The sequence below is a fragment of the Crocodylus siamensis genome, chromosome 14 (genome assembly GCF_052110815.1).
Source record: "Crocodylus siamensis isolate JL-2025a chromosome 14, ASM5211081v1, whole genome shotgun sequence".
In the NCBI taxonomy this organism is placed as follows: domain Eukaryota; kingdom Metazoa; phylum Chordata; order Crocodylia; family Crocodylidae; genus Crocodylus; species Crocodylus siamensis.
In genome coordinates this window covers 22,761,851-22,787,128 of record NC_143408.1, presented here as the reverse complement: position 1 = coordinate 22,787,128, position 25,278 = coordinate 22,761,851, and the positions used below count along the sequence as shown (strand labels likewise).

Below are 25,278 nucleotides of genomic sequence, written 5' to 3'. Positions count from 1 at the left end.
AAATACTGACCTCCCAGAGACTGAACGTCCCATACAACAGTCCCTTCCATACTAGGGCTGGTGCACGCTGAACGGAGCAATAGGGGGAAATTCTTCACTCTTTGTATCACGCCTAAACAGACGTGCCTTCCGCACTTCTGGCTTTTCCCAGTGGTAAATAAATGCTAAAGAAAACACCCTCTCTGCTCTAAATCCTGTGATAAAAATATGCCTTTGCTTCTGTAGTACACTGTATTTCCCCATAATAAAAATTAAAGTGAGGAGGGGGGCAATGTTTATACTGCCTGAAAAAACCGAATGGGGAATAGGCACCTTTTGAAGTAGCTCATAAACAAGAATACGTTTCTCGCAGCCTGATGTTTTCCTAACGCCCTTTGAGATCCCTCGAGTACAAAAGGCACCAGGGAGAGAGCTGCAATCAATTCCAACAGAGCAGTATTTGTGCTACTGGTTCCAAGAAAACATAGATTCATTAAAAGAACAAGTCAATGAGAGGTGGGTGGTAGCACCGTATGTCCTGCTACATTGTGCATGACTCCTTCAAAGATCTACTCTGGGGTCTGGAGAGAGTAAATAATGAGTGAGAGCCAGCTTGTCTGCCTTTGCTCTGCAATGGAGAAATTGCTCATTTCAAAGCAAGCGGGACTTTGCAGGGAGTAAATTTTTAATGTAAATGGCAATCCAGTACTGTGGAAACAAAAGAAATAGATGCATTAGCTGGTAGGGTCTGTGGTTTGAAGAACCATGCCTCAGTAGCATTTTAAAGGGTGTAAACAGTAGGGCTGCGAGAAATGTTGCCGAGTATTTCGTTTTGAAGCTGTTTCGACGTGTCTCGAGCTCGAAATACCAAAATCTAAATGAATCAAAAAGCATCAAAACAGCTTTGAAACAAAAGGAGGGCACTTGAAATGTTCTGAAAGTTTCGAAACGTTTCGAGTTTTGAAGCAGCCCAGTGGTGGGAGGCAGGGGAGAGCCAGGGCTGCGCTCCGAGCAGCTCTGCAGCCCCATCTAGCTCAGCCTAATAGGGAGCGCAGCCCCGGCTCTGCCCGCCTCCCACCCGTTCCTTGGGGCTGGCCAAGGCAATTGAAACGCAGCCTGGCAGTGGAAGGTGGGCAGAGCTGGAGCTGCAGTCCACCTCCTGCCGTCGGGCTGAGCTCCATGGAGCCCAGTGCTGGGTGCAGGCTGTGCCCAGCGCCGGTCCCAGGCAGGAGCTGCAGCCTCCTGTCATCCGGTGCAGATCCAGGGGCCCGCAACTCTGGGAGGAGTCCAGCACAGCCCCGCAGCCCTCCTGGGGGTGCAGGCCCCCGGAGCTGCGTGCGGATGACAGGAGTTTGAGGTGCAGTTTCCAAGAAACCTCTGCGCTTTTCTCCTTGAAACTTGGCAGGCTTCATGCCTGCAGAAGGGGCTACCATCCCTGCAATCTGCATCCAAATCAGGCAAGAAATGACAACATTTTTAGGCTTTTTCATGATTCCCCATTATAACTTATGGGCGAAATGAGTCGAAACTGTTTGGACTAAATGAAACAGGACAGTGCTTCAAAACAAAACGAAACAATGAAACGAAACACTGTCCCTGCAAAACGGACGTCGTGAAACAATGGTGTTTTGCACAGCCCTAGTAAACAATCAGGGAGAAAGGGGAGGGGAGCTGTTTCGGACAGCCAGTGGCGGTATAACTAGAGTGGATGAAACAAAAATCGAGGGCTAGAAACTTGGTTAATAGAAAGGATCAGAGAGTTGTGGACGTACAGCAGTTTTCACCACCTGTGGCTCTACCCCCTCGCTCCCAACTCCAGCCGTGCATCCAGAGACCTCAGATTGTAGATTTCTTTTCCAAAGAAAACTGGACACTTCAGTGTCTGAGTCATGTGCAGCTGTATTAAACAAAGCACACCCAGGTAGACCTGCCAGTCTAGCAGGCAAGGCTCATCCTTCCAGAAGTCAGGTGCTGGGAATGCCACAGCAGTTGTCTAACAGCAACAGGACTTGGAAGTGTTTTCCCAATCACGCATTTGCAACCCTGCCCTTTCTGTGCCATCATCTTGCTCCTTCCTCTTCCTTTTTCAAAACAAGAGCATGTTTTTATGGGGAGGTTGGGAAGAGCTGGAATGCAGCTGAGTCGATGGCTTTATTCTCTCTCATTTGTACATGCCCGTTCTAGTGTGTGGGCAACACCCTGCACAGCTGAAGCACTTTCCCTGAATGGAGATTGGAAGCCTTTCAAAAATGCTCAGTAGGGGTAGATAGGGAAACCAGGCACGGCCAATTTGTCACAGCGTCATTGGCAGAACCAAGATTGAAAATTAGTGACTCCATTCACTTCCTCTAACCACCAAAATGAACCCACCCCAGAGCCACAAACAGAACCCAGGAGTCCTGACCCCAAACCCTTGACATTCATTTCAAGCCATTTTTTCCATCAAATCCAACTGTCCATACCCTCAGAGGAAAATGCATATAGTTCTTTCCAGACCTTCAGCTCGGTACACGATCATTTGGGCCTAAAGATGTCAGGAAGTTTTTGCTTTACAAGAAGCCATAAGATAATAACGTACAATAGCTAAACTGAGGGTCATCTGAACACAGCCAGCAACTGAATAGATGTTCCTGTCTTTAGCCAAGTTTTTACAGAATACAGTTCTGTCCTACCACAGAACGAAATGGAGGCAGCTGCTTAAGCAAAATTAACATCTGGAAAATAATAGCGGTCATTGTCTGAGGCTTGTATTCCCTAAAGATGTGAAAGAGTGGTTACCTTCATCAGATGTTACAGCTGTGTCAGGATGTTTCTAGTGTGTGGTCCTGGGAGAAATGGCCCCATCTCCCTATGACCCTGAGTTTCAAATGCAAAGATCTTCTCCTGGAATTAGAGGTTTACATGTCAGTGGAAACCCCTCCACACCTCTGTCTTTGTAAGACTGCTACACTGAGTCCAAATGATGGGGTTACCTAGAGGCAGCCTTGGACAATGACATGGTCTCTGCTGCATGTGGTGCTTTTGGTAGGAACTCTGGTTTTGTGTCTGTGCTATTCAGACTTTTTCCTACCTGTGCTCTTTGATCTCCAGCTGTTGTGCAAAACACAGGAATCGCCATGCTGAATTGGACCAATGGCCCATTCTGTCCAATACCCTGCCTCCAACAGCAGGCAACATCAGTGACTTCAGAGAAAGGCACCCTGCAGTAGGAAATTATGGATAAATTTCCTCCTGACTTACAATTGTGAAAAGTCAGCTTATGCCTTGATACACTAGAGCACTGCTTCTCAGCCAGGGTGCCACAATATGGATCTCAAATAGGAATCCATAGTGTTAAGGAGAGTCTGCTCTGTCGTGGTCTTTCTGAGTTCTTTGCAACAGAAGAATTATTCTATTATTTTTATCTTGTCAAAAAACAAGTGAAAACTCAAAGCTGACCTTTTCCAAGGGGTGATTTGAACCTAGAAAGGTTGAGAACCACCGCACTAGCATGTCTCTCCTTTCCAAATCTAGTTACAATATTCACAATTATGTCAGCACCTCAACCTCAGTGATGTCTTGAAACAGTGAGTCCCAGAGCTTAATTGACCAGTCCAAAAATACCTGCATTTCCATACTTCATGTCCTCCATCTGGGATATGTTTTTTGTTTCTGTTTTTGTTTTAAGAAAAAGGTGCAATATCCATACATTAAATGCCAGTGGATTGTTTTGTTTCTGTATTTTCCTGACAGCTCAGGGAATGGAGTGATCTGGCTATGCATATATATTTAAAGTTTGTTAATTAAAAGAAAAAGGGAGAAGGATGGAGGCATAAGGGGAACAGCAGAGCACAGACAGTCAATTTACTAGGGACTGAATATACCTAGCCATTTTTGAACGCCCTTGCAGCCAAACCCCTGTATTTCCTTTATGCCCCCTGGTGGTAGTTGGCTTCCTCTGCTCTTCTGGACACTAAATAAGATAATTGCACATTTTATAGCCAACCTTTTGATTTTCTAGTTGAGCAAGCAACTGATAAGTAGGTCATTTTAAAACCCTAGTACCAATGGGTCTGAAATAAAGATGTCCCAGGATCACAAAGCACTCCAAGCCAAATGGTAAGAAAGCAGAGGTCAGCGTCCTCGTGCAGAAACCAATTTGGCAGCAAAACTGGTTTATTATTCTGTTGTAAGGATCTCTAATAAAGGGCATGTAGAATAAATCCAGATCCTATGCACCTTCTCCTCAATATCAGTACTGCTCTTAAAAGGTGTTGATTTGACATGTGTTAGGCCAGAAGAGCAGCCAGGGGTTAAGCAGGAAGCAGGAAATCATTTTTGAAAGCAGTGGAAACCATATTCCCCTGCGTTTATAAATAACGTGGCGCAACCCTTTCATAACGAAAGCCTGGAGATGGAGCACGACTGCTCAGCAGAGGGTTCTTGAAAAGGAAATCTGTCGAAGCATCTTTGCCTTCAAAATTCCCGAGTCAGACCCTTAAAAATCATGAGCTTGGCTAAAATCAATCCTGAGATTTTGATTTTGATTTTTTAAAGTCCTTTTTTGCCATCTTGTTTCTGGGACAATTTGGGTTCTAGCTTTTTTCTAAAACCCAGAGGGCTACGAACATCCATTCTCACGTGACTCCAGGAGCCAGGGCATTATGGACCAGCTCACACAAGCAAGAGTCTTAGCAACGGTGAGAATGGGTTTTCACAGTCGCACGCTCAGTCCAGCACATTTCTGTCATTGCTCTCACCTTGCTGCCTTACGGAAGTCACTTTGCTTAACAGAATTCTCTGTTCCCCCTTTTTTCGTGTTGCCACTGCTGAGAATAAACCCAGCGCTCAACTGAGTTAGGACTAGAGTCTTGTTCCCTTCTTGCCAGTTAGGATCTCTCTGGTGACAGGCAGGCTGCTGTTCAGAGGGCCGGAGTTGTCCCTTCTCTGGCAAGGAACACAGCTCACCTGGAAGAAGGGAGTAGCCATAGAAAGAGGGAAAACCTCCAGCCTGGGACCTGCTCCCCCTCGGCAGGCTGCTTTTATGGGGATGGCCCCTACCACTAGTACTGCAGGCCAGAGCATGGTGCAGGGAAAATAGACCGTAGTACATAGTGAGGTGGCAGCAGTGCACTGAGTGAGTCCGTGAATAAGGATTACTTTAATCCACCCATGTTTTACTCTACATGCAGAGCCATGGATTTTGGGAGGGGGTGGTATTCAGACACTATTCAGTGACAATTAAGTCAAAATCTGGCCCTCAGGCCTTGGCTCTGGTGTTAATGATAACTGCACCATTCACTTTGCAGAGCAGATGTTACTAGTTCAGTCTAATCCTGTTAAAACTAATAACAAAATATTCTTTTCCCCTCTCCTCAGGCAAAAAGCACTGGCATCCACAGGCGGAAGAAGTGTGCAAGCAGCATGCGACTGGTTGGTATGAAGTAATACATGTTAAAAAAAAATTAAGTCGGTGGATAAGATTTATTTTAAGTAACTTGCCAACTGTAACATGAAATGTTTTCTATGGAAACTTTGTTACTTATTCATATCATGGTAGTGCCTGGAGGACCCGAGCAGAGGCATAGCAGAGCAGCTCCATGCCCTGGGAAGTCAGGCGACTGATGCCAATCAGTGATGTGATGAGCTGCCTCTGTGGCTGCAGCTGTTTTTATTGGGGGTGGGGCATGCAAAGGTAGCACCCAAGGCTGCTACCCCAGTTCCCTCCCCTGCCCTCCGTTACGCTACTGGACACTAGCACAATTGGTGCACTATTTCACAAGGTGCCACAAAGACAGACACAGGTACTGCCCCAGGACAGCATGTAATCCCAGTCCCAGAAAGACGTATTGCCCCTGCATTATGAAAGGGGAGTTCAGGCACAGAAGTGAGTTTACACCCTAGATGCTTAGCGAGTAGTGACATTTTGGGGGCATCTCAATTTTGGGGTACTGTCTTAAGAAAGCTTAAAAGCACCCAATTTGATTGTCAGTGCTGTGCACCTGTCCTTTAAATGGTGTTCCAGCTGGGCACCCAAAATCATTAATTGCTTTGAAAATCTAGAGCCAAGTGAAGGTTACATAGAGCCTCTGGCAGAACCGGGGAGCCCAAACAGGTCTCCTGCATCCCATTCCAATGTCTGCTTTCCTTCCCAATGGTACCTGGGCCATGGCATGGTTAAAGTGATCCCTTAAGGAAAGTTTCTGTCCTTCTGAAACAGCCATATCTTCTCATATCTCCCTTTCTCGCAGGTTGTTCTCTCACGTGGGTGACCCCTTTCTTGATGACCCCCTGCCTCGGGAGTACGTCCTCTACCTGCGTCCTACTGGCCCCTTGTCTCAGAAGCTTTCTGAATTCTGGCAGCAGTCAAAGCAGATCTGTGGGAAGAACAAAGCTCACAATATCTTCCCACACATCACCCTTTGCCAATTCTTTATGGTAAGCCAGTGCTTCTCATTACACTGACTTTTGTACCTTACTTGTCAGCTACCACTGCCCTGTTAAGGGAATACATAGCTTAACTTGCCTGAAGTCATTGCGAGTGGCTTGGTATTTTTAAGAATCAAATGATTTCTCTAAATCACTCGATGCCTGATCCTACAAAGAAAAAACAAAAGCCTGTCTCCCTTAACAGAATAAGATCATGGGAATCTGTTGAGGAATCTATTTGCCCATGTTTGACTAGAGTAGTAGACAACGCCTTGTATTGGAGTCCTAAAAGATCCAGGACTCAGTTTAAGGCACTAATTAAGCCACCCAGTTCCCCCACTGAGGCAGAAAATAGCATTATCCACATTTCACATAAAAGGAAACCAAGGCACAAACAGGAATGTGTCTGGCCTGTGGTCACGCAGTAAGCCACTGGCATACCATGGGAGAGACGTAGAGTTTAGTATCTGCGTCCCCTGCATTAAACCACAGGCCAGCATCAGTGTCATCTAAATGACCTTCACATACATTTCTAATGGCATCACCATAGCATGTGCAGAGAAGTAACAATGCATCTTTAATTTTATGAGACCACTAATGGGATGAGGGTGCCAGGTGCCAATGATAATCTGTGAGCCATGTGATGAATTAACAGGAGAGCACACATGTTGGTGCTTGCATAAAGCTCAAGGGGATCTCCGTAAGGCCACTCTTTCTTCCCTGAGCTCATACCTTCAGGAATGAATTTTCTGTACCTAACAAAACATCTGTCCTGAATTTCTTGGCAGTGTGAAGACAGCAAGGTCGATGCACTCACTGAAACCTTGCAGGCCACCGTGATGCGATGGAAATGCAAGTTCCCCACTCCTCTGCCTTTGGAGCTCTACACGTCTTCAAACTTCATTGGGCTTTTTGTCAAGGAGGAGAGTGCTGAGATCCTCAAGAAATTTGCTGCAGACTTTGCTGCAGAAGCTGCGACTAAAGCAGGTGAGTGGCCAGATATATCAAAGACGGTTACTAGAGGTTTGACCATCATAGCTCAATTAGTGCTCAGTGTTCCTAGTATGTCCTGGTAAAGCGCATCTGCTTTGCTGTTCAAATCTTCCAAGGAGATTCCAATTCATTAATTACTTTACAACACATCGGAAGGTATCAAGTGCTAAAAATATTAGCAGCCCAGTTTGAAGGGACTAAGGTTGGGTAGGGAAGAGAGACTGACCCATTTCCCCCAAAAGTAGTCTTTCTTAGTCGAGCACAAGGCACTTTCATGGAGGAGCTTGGAAACAACTTTCCTTGCAACTGCCTGGGCAGTATCCCTTCTGAGCCAGAACCTGATTTCAGATTATGTCATCTGAAGTCACCATGTAAAGAACTGGTGCTCGGGACATGCCTCTCTCAGTGTGGCACCTTTTTATTTGCACTAAATTCAGCCCTATCATTCCTTATAATGATACCCTTCTCTTATAATGGATTTCATTCCCCATCTGTCGAGATATGTCATTTATGCCAAGAAAGAGTTTGGTCATGAAGGCTGCCCTTTTAAATGACCAGTATGTGACACACATTAGTCTTTGCCCAATGAATAACTATAATTTAAGATGCCAAAAACTACGACACATACATTTTATTAAGATCCTCACTTATTCCATAATGGCTGTCTCGAAGTGCATCCTTTTTACCGGATAGCACTAGTCATCACAGTTGGTATACATGATACTTTATATAGTGACGAGCCAAAGGATACAGTACTGGTTTAATGAAAGGTATTAAGACATAGTAGGACGGTGTCCTACCTGGGGAAGGAAGGTGGATATTTTGCCTACCTTTGTGGCATTCAGCTTTGGCTCGCATAATTTAGGATGCCATCCTCCATGGCCTATTTGCTCTCTGACTCATGTTCTTCAGTACCTCAGGAAGCATTTTCAGAAGGAAACGTGTTGATGCTGCCTAGAAATAACACTCACTAGAAATGGGATCCGATTTTTAAATAAGAGCATCCGGGACAAAAGACCCTGAGAGAGGAGCACCCCGCAGAGTGCCGTGTTTTTTTTTAATGCTTCTTCATAGAGTCTACTGTCTTCAGTTTAAAGAGCACATCACACTTGCTCTGCAGTGTTATCTCCTGAAAGGGAAGCTGACATTTAGTGGTTCTTTAACCTTTCAGACAGGCGCTTTGTCTATGAGGCTTAGCATTTCCTGCCTGGCATACCACCTCAAGCTACTCTGACACAAAACTTTCCCCATCAATAATTGAGAGACCGTTGACTTTCCTTACTAAATTTCTGTCAGAAAGGCCTACAAAAGCTTTGTAAAGAGCTTCACCACAAGTAGAAGGAAACCCCACCACCCCTGTTGCATCCTTCTAGCAAATTTACCACCTCAGGTTGTGAAGTAGGTTCCCTGGCCTGCTCACCTCCTTTTTCATCACTCAGATAGTACAAAGGATTGAAAATCTACCTTAAATCCTCTAGTCTCATGGCTCATGGGAGTGACCAACAGGCAGAGCAGCAGTCAAACCGATTCCTTTATCTCCTGGTGCAGGGAACAGGACAGACAGAGCATGCTCTCACAATCTCATGTTGCTGTGTGTGTGGTCCCCAGGGAGTGCCACTTGGCTGCATCTGAAGAGCTCCAAAGCCAGAGAAAAGATTCAGAGAACTCTGTATGCAGCTTCAGCCAGCTGGTTGCAGCAATATATATAGCCTTAGATGTTCATAGTCTTACACCTGCACTAAAATGCATCAGAATAATGGTTTCATACACATAGGGATATTATAACCTCCGAGTCCACGGAAGATCTTGCTGCCAGTCTGGCACTCCACAATGCCAGGTAGAACAGACACAAGTTCATATCCACAACTGACATTTATGTGCTGTAGTTAAATGCACGCAGGCTATCTCGACTCTCCAGCGCTTCACTTGATAGTGACCTAGAAGCACTCTCAGTCCTCAGAACAGGGAGGAAGTGGCCTTTAGCTTCAAACACCTATTTTTCTAAATATGTTCAGAGGCTGACGGCCTGTTCTCAGAGTCTGGTGAGAAGAAAATAGCACAGTCTCTCACAGGAGTCTGTTCCCATGAACTTAGTCCCTGATGAAGCCAAATACACCCCAATCTAAGTTTTAAAGATGACCAGAATAGTACACTGCCAGCCTACAGAGACACTGGCATGCAGTTCCCCAGGACCAGGAGGAAACAGTTTTAATGGGGGCAAAAAAATACACAGTCTGATTTTCAAAGGTACTGAATAAGTCACAAAAAAAATTACTTCTGGCATATTCCCTGGACCACTGAAAATACAACATTATCACAGTAATCTCAATGCAAGTTCGTAGGCATACCTCATTTTGGAAAATCAGGCCAATGCCACAGACAGGGGGCACACGTAGTTGCTTATTTCTGAGAGCTCTTCATCTCTTCATATAGGGAAAATGTTACCCTCTAGCTAGAAAATGATATTTTCCAAAGCACCTTGCAAAACCAAGAGGAGTTTAAAACTACAGTAGCTGCCTAATCCCAATCAACCTCCTGAGTTTTCTGACTCCCAAAAAATTGTGTTTTAGAAGTATGGCAAGTGGCAGTGACTCGGCCATGAAACAGGAGCAAAACGGGGACCTTCAGCGTAGATGCTGGAGCCTCTTCTGAATCAACAGACTAGTAACTTTATAGCTGGGGGCTGTAGGAGTTCCTGCCTGCAGTGGCTCCAGGCCAGAGCACCTACCACACTGAACAAATCCAAGTTGACATAAGGTTTTATAAGGCACCCCTGTCTTCACTACTACCCATTGCTTCTCTAATCTAAATCTTAAGGCTCAGACTGAGGTAAGTGGTGCATTAGTAATGCAGAGAGATGTTTTCCTTTGCTAACTTTTAAGTTTGGCCAAATGCCCTGTGTTGGGAAGCCGAGTACTTTAATGCCTTTGAAACGGGGGAGGGACACTGCTGTTTATCTTAAGAGTTGTTCACTGTTGACCTGATTTTTTTGTCTTATTCCAGATGTACATGTGGAGCCCCATAAGAAACAGCTGCATGTGACACTGGCCTATCACTTCCAAGCAAGCCACTTGCCCACTCTGGAGAAATTAGCACAGAACATTGATGTCAAGCTAGGATGTGACTGGGTTGCTGCAATATTCTCCAGAGATATAAGATTCGTTAATCATGAGGTAATTGTTGGCCTTATCCTAAATCAACCAGAAGAGCAGCATCTTTTTTCATTTGTATTGTGTAGCACTTAGAAGATCAGGGCACCGTGGTGCATGGTTCTGGACAAACACATAGTCCTGCACAAAGGATTTTACAGAGATTCAGCAATTTACTCAAATTCTGGAGTCAAACCCAGATTGTGAGTCCCAAGGCCAGGACCCCTTCAGTCCTCTTTGCTCTTATTGACAAACCAGCATTCGATCATATCCGTATTTATCAAATACATTACATATGTCTGTCTAGATGGCCTATATATATATATATATATTAGGTACTTATATAATGTATATATTAGGTACTTATATAGCCTCTAAAAGCACAATACCATACATAAAAAGATATGCACACACACAAAAACATGCATATGCACACCTTGTGCATCCATGCACACACATGCATGAGCAAATAAATAGGAAAGTGTGTGTTCATCATGGTGCTTGTTAGAAGTAGAATTATAATTACTCACTAATTCTCCACCCACCTCGAAACCTGACCCCACTCATCTTAAGAAATAATTAAGAAACGAGATGATCTGAGTGGCACAGTTCTCATCACCTTTGCATTCGTTTCCTCCCTGCACCTGTGAACAGTTCCGAAAATGGCATATAACATGTTTCAATTTGCTAGCCCAGTGGTGACAAAGATTTGCTGCTCTACTTTCAAAGCCAAGGGGCTGCAGAAAGGAATGCTCTTTCAGCTAAAACACAAGCAAACATACAGAAGATGATCACCAGGAGTCTGAAATGTGTGAACATCTAGTTCTTCCATCCAGTACTATGCTTAAGCACGTGCTTAATTTTTCAAGTAGGAAGAGGTCTGTTCAAGCAGTAGGATGCCTAAAGATAACCAGGTGCTTAAGTGTTTCACTGAATCAGGGCGGAAAGAAGGGGAAAACCCTTAGGGTGCCCCAATGTGGAATATGACTAAGAGCCAAGGGAAGAAACGGGGAAATAGTTTGAAGCCCAAGATGAGTTTCTCAACAGACAGATCTGAATGTTTCCCCCAGAATAACAGCCTCTTAGCTACAGACATTTACAGCTGAACTGGACAAAGCAGTAGGCCATGCCACATAAGGAGCCGTCTTGCAGCATTCAGCGAATGGGATATGTTTGTGTCATAAGATTTGCCATTTATAATGTCAATCCTTCATTTCTGTAACCTCATTTTTAACTCCTGTAGACAGTGGTGAACAGGGGAAGGGGTGACGAGGAGCTGGTCTTTCTGCATTGTCAAAGAAATCTGCATGTCTTATGCGCTCTCTGCTCTCCTTCCCCAGACGCTGCAAGTGATCTACCCCTACACCCCGCAGAATGACGACGAGCTCGAGCTGGTACCAGGGGATTTTATTTTCATGTCCCCAGTGGAGCAAACTAGTACCAGCGAGGGCTGGATTTATGGCATTTCCCTAGCTACTGGCTGTTCTGGGCTACTGCCCGAGAATTACATCACCAAGGCAGATGAGTGCGGGACCTGGGTGTTTCATGGGTAAGCAACGCTCGGGCCAATGTCAGCTGCTGGCTCCAGGAAGTGATGGCTGAATTCAGCTGCTGGTGTGCAGCAGGCAGTATAGAGCAAACAGGTATCACCTAGTCAGGCTGAGAGGAAGGGCTGTGAACATACAAAAGCAATCTCAGGAAAGCGACTGGAGCAATCCATTTCTGACCCCGTATTAGCCCAGAAGAGCCAAAAACACGAAGCTGACGAAACACAAAAACAGATGCTGACCGGCGAGATTTCCCCATTGAGAGAAACACAAGAAATGAAAGAGCAGAAAAGCACGAGAGGGCCTTTTCAGTTTTAATCAGATTGGATGTGGTTAGTAACAGATGTGCAGCCAATGACTTGTTTCCACGTGCAACTTTGAACCCCAGTGTCAAGGCAAATGTTTGCTAATCTCTGCAAACAGACTCTGGCTTGAGAGGTCTGAATGCCCCACAGCCCAAAGGCCCATACTGGTACAGACAAAGCTTCACCCACAGGTCAGGTTTTATAGGTATCTGGGCTGTTGCTGGAGTCTGCACTTTTCTGAGCTGCTACCAAGCTTTCACTGCAAGACAAGTGCCAAAGGACAGTTTGTACATGTCAGTAAATGGGAGAGACTTCTAGGTACCGCAAAGAATTTTACTAGCATCGCCATCACTATAGTATTTCCACACCTCACAACAGCAGCCTCAACATCCTTATAAGGGGAAAAACCGCCCTCTTTACTTAGACTTAGAGAAGTTAAGTGACTTGAACAAGGTCAATCACAGTATCTGTAGCAGAGGTCACAAGCAAACCTAGATGGTCCACAGCACATTTCCAGGCCTTCACTGCAAAGCTATTCTTTTTTTCCTAAAAGCATGCCAACCAAAGCGGATTTTCACTTTGTGTCATATTTTCCCCTTTGGGATAAACTATAGCAGGCTGCCCTATTTTATGCTACGTTTTTCTTAAAGTGCCTGCCTGGGCCCATATGCCTTAAAATTTTATTGCGATAGTAATGAAGGGGAAGCAAAAACATTTAGTAATTTCAGTAGCTCTGTCTCCAGGAAAGGGAAGAAAGGAAATGCCTGTTCCCCGATTACCATTAAAAACATAAATAATGAATCAGAGCATGCAGTATAGAGCATTTATCAAAAACATGACTACATACCCGGAAACAGCCCAGTTTGACCCAGCAGATTCCCACAGTTCATATTAGATTACAAAATGCCATTTAGGAAACAAAAAGTAAACAGAGAACAAGTTAAGCTCAACTCCCAGGCTGCAGCCTATTACAGTGTAACATGGTTGGGATCGTCATACTCACTGGAAAACCTCTAGACATTAAGACCTTTTGTATAGGTGCACAGTCCCTATGTTTCACTGTTGTTAATGAAGATGACTGTAGAGGGAAATACTCACCGAGGTGCTGTGCTGGTGCCGCTGGAGAAAAATGGCAATACAATTCACTGAGTTCAGATGTAGGTGCCAGGCTTTCAGAGATGCTCAGATGCAGGAAGACGGTTCACTTCTGTCACTGTTTAAAATGGGTGGCATAACTACGATACCTGGATTCCAGTTGGGAAATACGGGGCAATTCTTGCAGTACTTGTTGCATCCCTGCAGAGAAAGGTGATAAGAACCATGAGTGCATCCCTATGAATATATTTCACAATTCTACAGCAGATGCTGTCCCAAATGAATACCCAAAGTTCATCTTGTACATCTGACTACTGAAATACAGCTCTCCAGGGTACAACCCCCAGCCTTCTGGTGGGTAATTTGTACCACAAGGGCTTTTATACAACATATACAACCTGACTTTTTTAGGTCTCCTCGGAAAACATGCTTTCCTGCTCAACTAATACGGGAAAGTAAGACCTTGAAGAGGCCGATTCGGTTCAGCAAGGCATGCATGTTTGTCAAGAGTTTTATTGAGTGATTTCTTTCATGAAAGCACCTGAGAGCCCCTAGTCATGGACCTGGACTCCACTGTGCTATGCACTGTACAAACACAGAACAGAAGGATGGATCTTGTCCCAAAGAACTGACATTTCTCTGTGGAATCTCCTGAAGACCACGAGGCCATCATAGAGGAGAGCAAGCTTGCCAGACAAAGTACAGAGGGATCTTTTACAGGGCGTGGTGCCCCGCTTGCAGAGCTGAGCTGCATATGAGGAAGCTCCAGAGGTGAACCCTCCTCATTCAATGGCTGCGTGGTGATAATGGAGCTGTTTCTTAGCTGCTAATTCCTCAAGATTTTCCACGCCCCATGGGCCAGAGCCCCCTCAACCCTTTCATAACGCAGGTTTTCCCGCACTCCCTCTTTAAGGAGAATTATCGGTCGACTCCTGAATTGCTTCAGTGAACCAGAAGCAGACAGCAGGCCCAAGACCACTGCCAGATCCTCAGTGGATCCAGATCTTTAAGTATTTTACTAACCAATAACAAAGAGCTTCTACCATGCGTTACACAATAGTGACCACCCCAGTACTCTCAGGATGGGCTAGCTAGCAGTGAATCTAGGCAATGCTCCAAAAAGAGAAGAGGGAAGAGAAATGCCTCCTGGAGGGGAATCGTCAGCATGATACTGCCTAACCACCCGTTTGTGCCTGTCGCTTCGTGGACTTTTGAGTCAGAGTGAGAAGCTCTCCACACTAAGCAGCAGTCTGAGGCTAAGGGGAAGTGGAAAGCCCAGCAGAACGAGTTATGTGCATCACCTTCCCCAACAGGAGCCACAGAAACCAGGCACTTGGCACTGTGTGCGCTTAAAGGGACAGCACAGTAGAAAACCACCTGTTGTTATTCCTGTGGGCCCAGCACCACCTTTGGTAGAGCCTGCTAGGGCTGGAGGTTTTGGTCAGTGTGCGACTGGAGAGCTTTCTCTCCCCAGTAAAAGCAGAAATATTCTCCTTCTCCAGTCTCTTGTCTATGGAGCGCTGCCTTAGCCACTGCATAGGTTCCTATTTCTGCTTCCTTTTTCTAGGAAACTTCTATTTAAAGGTCAGGTCACTCCTGGCCTTGTTCAGTAAGCTCCAGGTTTGGCCCAGGGAATAAGGAGGAAGGGATCCATAGTTTCATAGTTTCTAGGGTCAGGAGGGACCTGAACAGATCATCAAGTCTGACGCCCTGCCCTGGGCAGGAATGAGCGCCGGGATCATAACATCTGGTTGGGGTATTATGATCCCAGCACTTGTTCCTGCCCAGGGCAGGGGGTCAGACTTGCTGATCTGTTCAGGTCCCTCCTGACCCTAGAAACTATGGATCCCTTCCTTCTCATCCCCTGGGCCAAACCCGGAGCTTACTGAACAAGGCCAGGAGCGACCAAGACAGTAGTCGGTACTGCAGCATGTGGACCTCTATAGATCCTTCCGCTTCTAGACCCCGGTTCTGCAAGATGCAATATCCGGTGGATCCATTGGGCAGGTACATACTTCCTCCGCCTCTAACAAGTGTGGACGTGAAAGAAACCCCTGTGCCTTCCACCTCCAGGTACACAGTCCTCTTAACTCATGAAGGCCCTTCCTTGAGTCCTGCCTTACAGAACTGCAGGAGCCTTCCATGACGATATAGGAGAGGTCACGTTTGCCTTCAAGGAAGTGGTGGACATGGCTGGCATTCACTTCATGGGGAAGGCAAGGAGCAGATCCTGTATCATTCAAAAGATATTTTTTCTGCACCAACATCCAAGCCAAAAAACCATAAGCCTTTGATGACAGCTTCCAAACAACAACCTGTGTGGGGAAGATGACTGTGTTGAAATGGCTCCAATGGTTTCTATTTTCCGGTAACAAGCAGAACGAGGGAGACACCAATGAAGTCATCTTGATGGCGCTTCTCCAACCATAGCAAGATATTTTAAGTCGTTAAGCTTTCGCCTTGTTACTATTCTTACCCATTCCCAGCATCTGTGACTGGATACAATGGTGTCTCCTGCCCTCTAAGCTGGGATATATGGAGAAAGTATTTCTAGGAAGTGATGAAGCAGTTGCTCAAAGGTGAAGGGAAAGGAGAAGACTAGACAAATCTATATCCTGTGTCCTGGGCCAGTGTCATCACATAACTATGACATGAACAAGGTAGTCTGATCTAAAAGCCACTGCTGATAGTGATCTTTAGGAGCTGAGCTGAGGATATGCAAATTGTGCACTGCTGTCAATCCCAGAGGGGGGTTGTCATCTACTGTCTTTCAGCAGTATCGCCATTGTGCTATTGAGGGGCTAAAGGCAAAAAGCTAAAAGATTTGACCTGCACTTGGAAAGGGATCAGAGACATGAAACTCTGGTCCAAATCTATGAAACTCAGAGGCAATTTGCATATTCAGATCCAGGCTTTTGGGACAATGCATTGTTAGAATAGACCACTTGCAAAACTGAGTCTGAACTTAAACACACACGCATAATGCGACTGTCCTGAGGGTATCCACAGAGTTTCTGTGCTCGTGTTTAATTCCTCTTAAAGACCCACTAATCCTGTGCTGCATGCAATGAACTGGCGTGTACAGAAATTGTATGGAGTTGCTCCCTTTTCCCTGACCTCTTATCTGTCTTGTCTCTCTGGCCCTAGACTGTGGGCTCCTCAAAGAGGGACAATTCCTGGAGTGTTTTTTGAATGTGCCCAACTCCTGGGAGAACCAGCTGTAACTAAAAACAAAAAGAAATAATCCCTGCCTTCACCTAGCCAGTTCTAGGGTGCTCAGAGCTGGAAGGCATCTCCTTCAAGTATGAAGGATAGTGCAGGAGGTTCAAAAGGTGGTTCAGATGGTCCTCATAACACCCCATAACAGCCCCTCTGAGACTCCTTTTGCACATGACCAGTAGAGGTACCACTACCTTCCTGTGAGTTTAGGGGTGCTACAGTTGGTGCTATGACAACTCCCACCTCACACCCCACATTGCTCTCATTAAAAAGTTTCAGTTGAGCTTCTGCATGCAGTATGTCTGGAATGTGATGCCGTTGTCCCATAGCTGCATTCAAACATCACAGCAGTAGGGGACATTGAGACTGACCTTTTTTTTTTTTTTTTTTTTTTTTTAAAACTGGCAAGAAGGATAAGGTCCTGCAGAAGATCATCCTATTAACAAACACAGAACAACCTATTTTCTTTCATTGTCAGAGTCATTGGCATTACATAAGCCTGAATGACCCTTGGGAGAGTCCATCCTAACAAGGAACAAATTGAAAAACTTCTCCTGCTGCATCTAAGGCACTCAAAGTACAAAGCAGAAGCAGCTATTTCCGTCAAAGCAGATGACCGCATCTATTACAGGAATATACCCTGTAATGACTCAGCAAAGGTGGAGCAGTACAGCAAAATGTGTCACAATCCATCAAGGGTTAGTTGAGATACTAACCGTCTGCCAGGAGTTATTCCTGAGGACTCTGGTCCAAATCCTGGAGCATCTGGTCAGGATGGCTTTCTCCAGAGCATACAGAAGAGCCTTCTGGTATGCTCTGGAGAAAGAAGAAAACCATCTATTATGTCCCCCTGGCTATACTTAAAATGAAGCATTAGCCAGAACAAACAGCTAGTGTGTCCAATGCAGATGGGAACAACTATGGACAATGCTGGAAACATGGGAATATTGCAGTCCTGTTTCACTAGCCAGTCTGTGTGGGAGAGCCTCACATCTGATGGAGCAGAATACAAGATGGTGATCTAGGTTTGCATGCCATTTTCCAATAAGGGGGAGACTTTCTTAAGGGAATCACCACTCTCCTCCATTAGTAATAAAACTGGGACACACTCACAATTCCCTGATGCAACCGAAATGAGAATCACACCTCAGATCTTGTGGCCTGTTACTGGTTTTCAGCTTATCCTCCATTTTGCAAGATTCAAAACAGGATGTTCTCCAGCTATATTTACTGTATCCAATTTGTAATGGACCCTGAAAAAGGAGTCTGATTGACCAGGAAGTTATTTATACACAGCACCTATGCTATAGTGGCAGCTAAAAGTCAGGATCAGATTAGGCCCCATTGCACAAATTGGTGTGTGAACATAACACGTTACTATGTATGCTGTAAAGTAGGATGAAGACACCCGCCACATTTTTTTTGTTGGTTTTCTAATGAATTCTGAAGCTCTTGGGTTTGGGGCTCTCTTTAACTGGGTATACATATAGCCCAGGGGACTACAGTAACAGAAATCATTCATCGTAAATAAAAATAAACTTTCCCTCATTTCTAGGTATGGAACCAGCCTTACTCCTGTTGCAAACCAGTGTCTTTCTATTTTTGGCAGATCTTACTCAATTCTGAACACATCTTCCCCATCCGCTCTTGCCTTCAGTGATGGGATTCTGGAGAGAAGGCAGCAAGACGACCAAGGACCTGGGGACACGGGACCACTTACTATCATCTGTCAGAGTATGCAGGTAGGATCCATGGCAGCGGTTCTCTGCAACCATTTTGTGGTAGTATTCATTGCATTAATGAGGTAATATCAGTCTTTTGGATACTAATTAGCAATTGATTTGTAATTACTTATAATCAGTATGCATTAATTAGGGCACCTAGAATCTTGGTAGATTGCTTTTTATAGTCATTTAAATCATTTACTTTAAAAAAAAAGGCTCCATGCAAGCTCAGGTCTGCATTCCCTCTTCAGCTGAGTAAACCTCAGGTCCCCAGAAACGGTCTCTCAGCCTTCTCCATACCATGGCTCCATTTGAAAACAGGAAACAATCTCAGGGACACTCCCCTCCTTCTCCCCACCTAACCATACAGGTCCTTCTCCACTATATTGAGAATCTATGGATTAAAATAGGGTAGTAGCCGAGTTGATCAAGTGGAGCGGCAGCCTATTTCAAGGCGCAGGAGGCTTGCCCAAGACAGAGCCGCTCCCTGCTGAACTGCTGGTTTGAAGGCCTAGGTCTGGAAAGCTGTTACAATCCAAGGGCTGTTTGATGGCATGTCCCAACAGCTTTTGATCCCATTCCCAGTAGACAGGTTTCCCCCTTCACAGCCTAGCCATCCACACAGCAGGGGAGCCAAAATCTGAACTGTTGAAGTGGGTAGGAGGGAAACTTCCCAGCCAGGACTACCCAAGGAGAGCTTACACCAACAGCACCTCTGCTGTGCCTGTTCTGTAGAGGAAATGCCTCTATTCAGCAAGACTTTGCTGTCCCCACAAGCTAACAGGCAGCTGCTGGGGTCTTGATGTTGGACTGACTGGCTTTGCAGCTGGCGTGTTGAATGCAGATACCTACATCATGCCATCTTCTTGCTCTGCCTGCCTACCTACCCTGTTTTTAATCAGTAGAGTAAGGATCTGTAAGAAATCCCAAAGCTCCCCTCCCGCAAGTGAAATATGCTCCCTGTACTCGGCGACTGGAATTTGGTCTCATTTGGGGGACATGCAGGCACACACATGAACAGGTTGGATGTGGTTTTAATGGCAAATCTCTAGCAGTCAGTGTCCAACAACTCTTCTGGCTGTGCTGGAAGTCTCATCTTACAAGGGGACCCTGTGGACCACCCACTGAGTCTTCAGAGCATCAGTTTAACCAAAGATTAGATAGGCCCCGATCCTCTCCTTTCTGTAACACCAAGTTTCACCCAAGTATGAATTCAGTGACTTCAGTGGAAACACAAGTGCTCTCTCTCTATCCGAAGGTTATGAGAGGAGAGACAGATCCTCATCTCATTAGTAAATTGGACTTGTGGAAAAGGCACTTGATGCCCAAACATATTGTCATTTTGCTTTCAGCCCCTGAGAGTAACCAGCCAGCCAGGGCCCCAGAAACGGTGCCTTTTTGTCTGCCGGCATGGGGAGAGAATGGATGTAGTGTTTGGAAAGTACTGGCTATCACAATGCTTTGATGCCAAAGGTGAGTCAGTTGATGAGTCTCTTAACTCCTGGATTTTGGGGGTGGTGGAAATTTCCTGAGAAGAGTTCAGCTGGATTGCGTCAGAAACACGAGCCACTGGGAAAGACTTGTGGTGCTACAGTTTTAGCAGTGCTTTCAAGGGTGTTTCTGGCTAGGAAAGGGCCAGTTTGAAATCCCAGCAGACCTCCTCCTGCTGTGTAGTCAGGTCACCAGAACTGGCCTTATGAATGACTGAAACGAGGCAGGATTCCACGCTCATTGGGTTTGGCTATTCACGGCCACGTTGCCTGTTGCTTAATAATCATTTTTATTTGTGAACCAAGGCATTTGCCCTGATTTCAGCCACCAGTGGTTCAGTGCAACCCCTTTGGGCAGAAAGAAAGTCACTGTAGCCTTTAACAGTCAGGACAACTGTCATCATTGCACCAGGGCAATAATGATGTAGAGCCGTTTGCTGCATCTATGCTCGGGCTTCTATCAGCAAAGTAACACTGTTCAGCGGCCACAGAGTAGAAATTAGGGCAGTTCCCTAGTGTATGCCAAGTCTTTGTATTGTTGATAGTTGTAAAATAACCAGAGTTATTCTGGATGTAGGTAGCATTAGGACTTTGGGGGCATTTTCAGTGGAATCTGTCTTCATTGAAAAGTGCCAGTTCATTGAAGCTGGAAGTGCTCCCGGATGTTGACAAATTTCTCCCTTCAAAGCATTTGGATGTTTTGACATTCTTGAAGCAAAAAATTGGGGTTTGGTTTTTTTGGTTGTTTCTTTAATCTCAAATGAACTTTTGCTTTGAAATCCTCAGAACAATGCATTCTGATCAAGCCAACCCTGCAAACTTATTTATTTATTTGCACTTGCCCTTTTGCAAACATTGGGACTTGCTTTCCTAATTCAGCACCAAAAAAAATCTTCAATTTGAAAAAGCTTTGCTAGGACCAGAAAGCCATTTCATGCCCAGCTCTGCTGTGCACACAGTTATGAATGGAGGGGGAGGTATGATAACAATAGGTGTGGTATGGAAGGCCATTTTCTGATCTAATCATTTCCAGCAACTGCTTCTAACTTTCTCTTCATAGGAAGGTACATGCGAACGAACCTGAATGCGCCTCACAGTTTACCTCAAAGAAGCGGTGGTTTTAGGGATTATGAAAAAGATGCACCAATCACAGTGCTTGGTTGTACACAAGCAAGACTTGTCGGTAAGCTCTGCTCAGCAGAGACAATTTGCCCTAGAAGCTTTGATGTCTCCCTCCCACATGCCAAGAAAAGAAAGAGAAAGCGTGATACAGAATCAGGCACCAGAGGCTAATTTCAAATATTTTCACCCTCATTAGAAAACTTCTCCCTCTAAAAAGAATCTAGTCCCATTCAGTTACCATTGCTACAGAAAAGGCAGGGCATAAATCTGAGCAGCTGCAAGTGCAGCTGCCTAACACTCCAAAACACCCTGTAAATTTGCTACCCTGCAAAAGCAGTAGCTGTCAGTAATGATAGTGAAAGTACTACAGTTAATGCAACGCCTGCCTCATGCAAAATGCACCATTAACTTGATTTTGACAAACTTAACTTTGATCCGTAGTTTGCTGCAGAAACAGGCTCTAATCTGCCTAGCAGGCTTCGCTGTTTATACCAAAATGCAGTCCAGCTCCATTCACACATCTCCCCTCCGTTGTTTTCTTCTCCTATTTCATAGCCTTTCAGCATGCTGCTTGAGAGAGGAAGAGGGTTGCTTGCTGAATCAAGAAGCAATCCTTCATCACAAGCTTACAGGGTGCCTGTACACAAGCGCAGAGGCTGCTCACATGCACTACAATTGCAGTGCATCGGAGCAGACTCGATTAATGTGTTGAGTCTGCATGAGCATGGTAATTACCGTGCTCCAGCTAGCCTCGGTGTCTTGTGCATCAGCATCCCCGTGCTTCAAAGTGGTGACAGGGGTGCTTGAACTAAAGCTCAAAGAAGCTTTAACTCCTGCCTCCATGAGGAAGTGTGGGGATGCTGATGCACAAGATGCTGGGGTGCTTTAACTAGAGTGGTCCTCAGAGCTGCTCTAATTAAAGCGCCGCCCCTCACGCTCAGAGCACGTGTATAAGCGCCCATAGCGTCCAACTCAAGGCACCTCTGAAGGAAGCGAGTCTCAGAGAACATCGGGCATCTCACATTGGTCACGTACAAACTGCAGCAGCATTATTACTTGCCTTACAAAATATAGGCCTTTTACATAAGTGTATATCAGGGCACAACGATAGGACAGTCAGGCTACAGGGGCATTTCTCAGGGAAGTCTAATAAAACCTGACCTCACAACACATATAACAGCGGGGTTAATTTGCTGGTGGGTGGGTGTGTGTGTGTGTGTGTAACCCATGCATTACCAAACTCCACTGGTTTGTATCCTCACCGCACGCCTGCCACCTGCAGACAGAAGTTCAAAACCGCAGGAACACCACCGTGACCGTGAAGTATCCCGGTGCTGTTATTTCACATGGCAACAGTCCTCTGACATGGTCAGCACAATAGCGGCTCAGGGTCACCCGTGTTGTGAAGAACACACGCACGCGGCTCTTTGAGCTGCAGGCCGAGCTACAATTAAACGCATGCAATTGGGATCAGTAGTTTATTCCTTCCCCCCTTCCTTATTTTTATTGCAAACTTTATACAGGCTTGCTGTCATACGATACCCAGTGCACTGGGGTCCCAAATTCATTTGAACTCTCTAGGCACTGCTTTAATATAAGCAACCATAACGTTGAGGCCAATGCTGATCAGCCTTTCACCAATTTTATACCAGCGTAATGAAGCTCGCCTATGTAGCGATGGTGATTTATACCTGCTGACATTCTGACCTCTTGGGGTAAGTGGAGTTGTTCCTGGTTTACATCAGGAGAGATGAAACAAAATAAAAAGTCAAGCTAATTTGGTTTCCCCACACACAAAGAGCTCCCATTTGATTTCAGCCTGAGGTGGCAATCTAAGAGGGAAAATTGCAAAAATGAGCAAAAGTCTTTGGGAGAGAACAAAACATGTGCATCTCTCTTGAAACAGGCTGCCACCATCCCGGTAACAAAATGACTGTGATTCTTTTGAACATTTCCTTGCTAGGTTCTCGGAAATTCAGTCCACAGGAAAACATATTCTGGTTTCATGTCTGCACATACAGTAAAGTACAGTGTACTGCCGAAATAAAACATGGTAGATAAACTGTTCTACATGCATCCTGATATTACATCTGCAGCAGTAATATTAAATGTTCCTTGCAGGTGAAGCCCTGCTAGAGACCAAGACCATTGTGGACTACATCTACAGTTCTCCATCGCTGCGTTGTGTACAGACAGCACACAATATTCTTAAAGGTAAGAAGCCAGAAAGAAGGAGAACCAGCAATGGAGTTCCCAAATCCCACTTGTTTAATGACAGGCCTCAAATACAGCACCCCTGCTCCATGTGCTATGCAGATAAAGTTACAAGAAGCACCGAGGCATTGGACCATCCGCTGCTGATGCAAGGAATGGATGTCCTTCCCTTCACACAATGGAATAGCAATGTTTCAAGGCCATATGCAATATGAAGCCATTACTGAAGTCAGGAGACCAGGCTAGCTAGATTGGTAATTTTGCTTTCCGGGGCAGTTTCTGTATCCTATGCTCTAGTTATCACAGATTCTAACGACCTAGATCAGAGATTGGCAACATATGGCCTTCAGGCCAGATCTGGCCTACAGAGACACTAGGCTTCACTATGCCCATGCCCATGCCCAAGCAGAACAGCAAGGAGCCTCACTGTAGCCACGGAGCTGTGTCCCTGCTGCTGCCTCTTCTCCTTGCTCTGCCTCTCCATGTCAGACTGGAGTGGGTTGTTCTAGCCCATGGCCTGAAAAACATTACCAGCCCCTGATTAGATTATGAGCCTAGGTGCATTACAGGACCGAGGTAGTAGGGAGGTGCAAAGGTGTCTGCAAACGTTCTCTGCAATTATTTAAACTATCGGCAGGAATCAATTGTGCTCGATTGTTATGGGTAAGCCGGAATATAGGTGCCTCTGTCCTAGCCCCTTTGGAAGGGGGAACTCTCTCTTTGCTATATATGACGGCCACTGCCCCTGTAACGCAGAGTGTCAGCATCTAGGCACTACCAGCATAGAAACCACATGAACATTGTATTTGGCAATTAAAAGCAAATTAGTAGAGGGGAGCACCTGTTCCCCGATGTCTGCCGTGAACGTTTTTGTATTTATTTTGCATTCTACACCCGTCTGCTGAAGGATCCTCCCACCCGCCCTAACGCCGCCTGGCCGGTCTTTCACGTACAAGAAGCACGAGTGCCCTCTGCTGGTTTGCAGAAAATCACTAGCACTATTTCTGCATTGGAGAAACTCCATGGGGTCTTGAGGAATGAAGCCAACTCCCAGACTAGGTTGAAAAGTGAATGCAAATGTGTTAGCTCCCCTGGCACTAGAACTGGTAGCATAAGGTGTGCGGGAGGTGCCAGCACCTGCTCCTCAATGTCAGCAGCACATTCACTGCCTCTGAATGCCTCAGGCATGTGGAAGCTCCAGTCCAAACAGGGCTCCAAACAAAGCACACAGCAAAGCCAAGTTAGATGCACTGATTTAGTTTGCAGCACGTCGGTAAGGATGCACATACTGATCCTGTTTATGGCCAGCTGACTACAAGCAAATACTCGGTTTGCACACAACAAATCCCACCAGCCCCAACTCAGAGAAAAATTAATTGCTTCCTAATCACAACGTAGCAATAAAGTCTCTCAAATTTAAACCCCCTTTCCCTTCTTGCTTTCATAAATTTTCTATTCCATTGTTTATTCTTTCAGGTATGCAACAAGAAAACACTCTGAAGATTCGAGTAGAACCAGGCTTGTTCGAGTGGACAAAATGGGTCTCTGGCACCACGTTACCTGCCTGGATACCCCCAGTGGATTTAGCAGCAGCCAATCTGAGTGTTGATACAACATACAGGTAGCAGCAAAGAACGGTGCTCAATAATATATTTAACTTAAAGCAGAAGTAGGAAGAAAGAAGCCACTGGGGGGGACCCAACCCTCACGTCTGGCCAAGCCACAGGTCACCTTTGTACTCAACCAACTCCTGCAACTGCTAGGAGCCAATTCAGCTCCTAGAATAAGTTAGGGAGGCCTTGCGGCCTTCCAGGAGTGCCCAAGTGCAACTACATCCCCTGTGGAGTCCTCAGGCACCCAGTTAGTGCAGCTGAGCCTGGCCAAGGGGGACATTTCCCAGATCAGGTTTAAGCTCTCAGTCCTTGCCCCTCTCCAGATCTTTGAGATGTGGGGTCTGGATTTGAACTGTGCAGCCCAGGCTGATCTCTGTTCTAAAGGTAATCGAAGATATGGTTGAGCAACTGAGTTTTCTT

General features: G+C 45.5%; 1 protein-coding gene across 1 annotated transcript in view; it reads left to right on the top strand.

Annotated features, from left to right (window-relative positions):
* Window positions 1–25,278, top strand: part of UBASH3B (ubiquitin associated and SH3 domain containing B) — a 91,588-nt gene that overhangs the window by 57,023 nt on the left and 9,287 nt on the right. Inside the window, exons 2-11 of the mRNA XM_090027058.1 lie at window positions 5,338–5,391; window positions 6,210–6,396; window positions 7,176–7,374; window positions 10,384–10,553; window positions 11,870–12,078; window positions 18,305–18,437; window positions 19,772–19,892; window positions 20,970–21,092; window positions 23,153–23,245; window positions 24,722–24,866. Of these exons, the coding sequence (XP_089883184.1) occupies window positions 5,338–5,391; window positions 6,210–6,396; window positions 7,176–7,374; window positions 10,384–10,553; window positions 11,870–12,078; window positions 18,305–18,437; window positions 19,772–19,892; window positions 20,970–21,092; window positions 23,153–23,245; window positions 24,722–24,866 (1,434 nt within the window). The remainder of the gene's footprint in view (window positions 1–5,337; window positions 5,392–6,209; window positions 6,397–7,175; window positions 7,375–10,383; window positions 10,554–11,869; window positions 12,079–18,304; window positions 18,438–19,771; window positions 19,893–20,969; window positions 21,093–23,152; window positions 23,246–24,721; window positions 24,867–25,278) is intronic.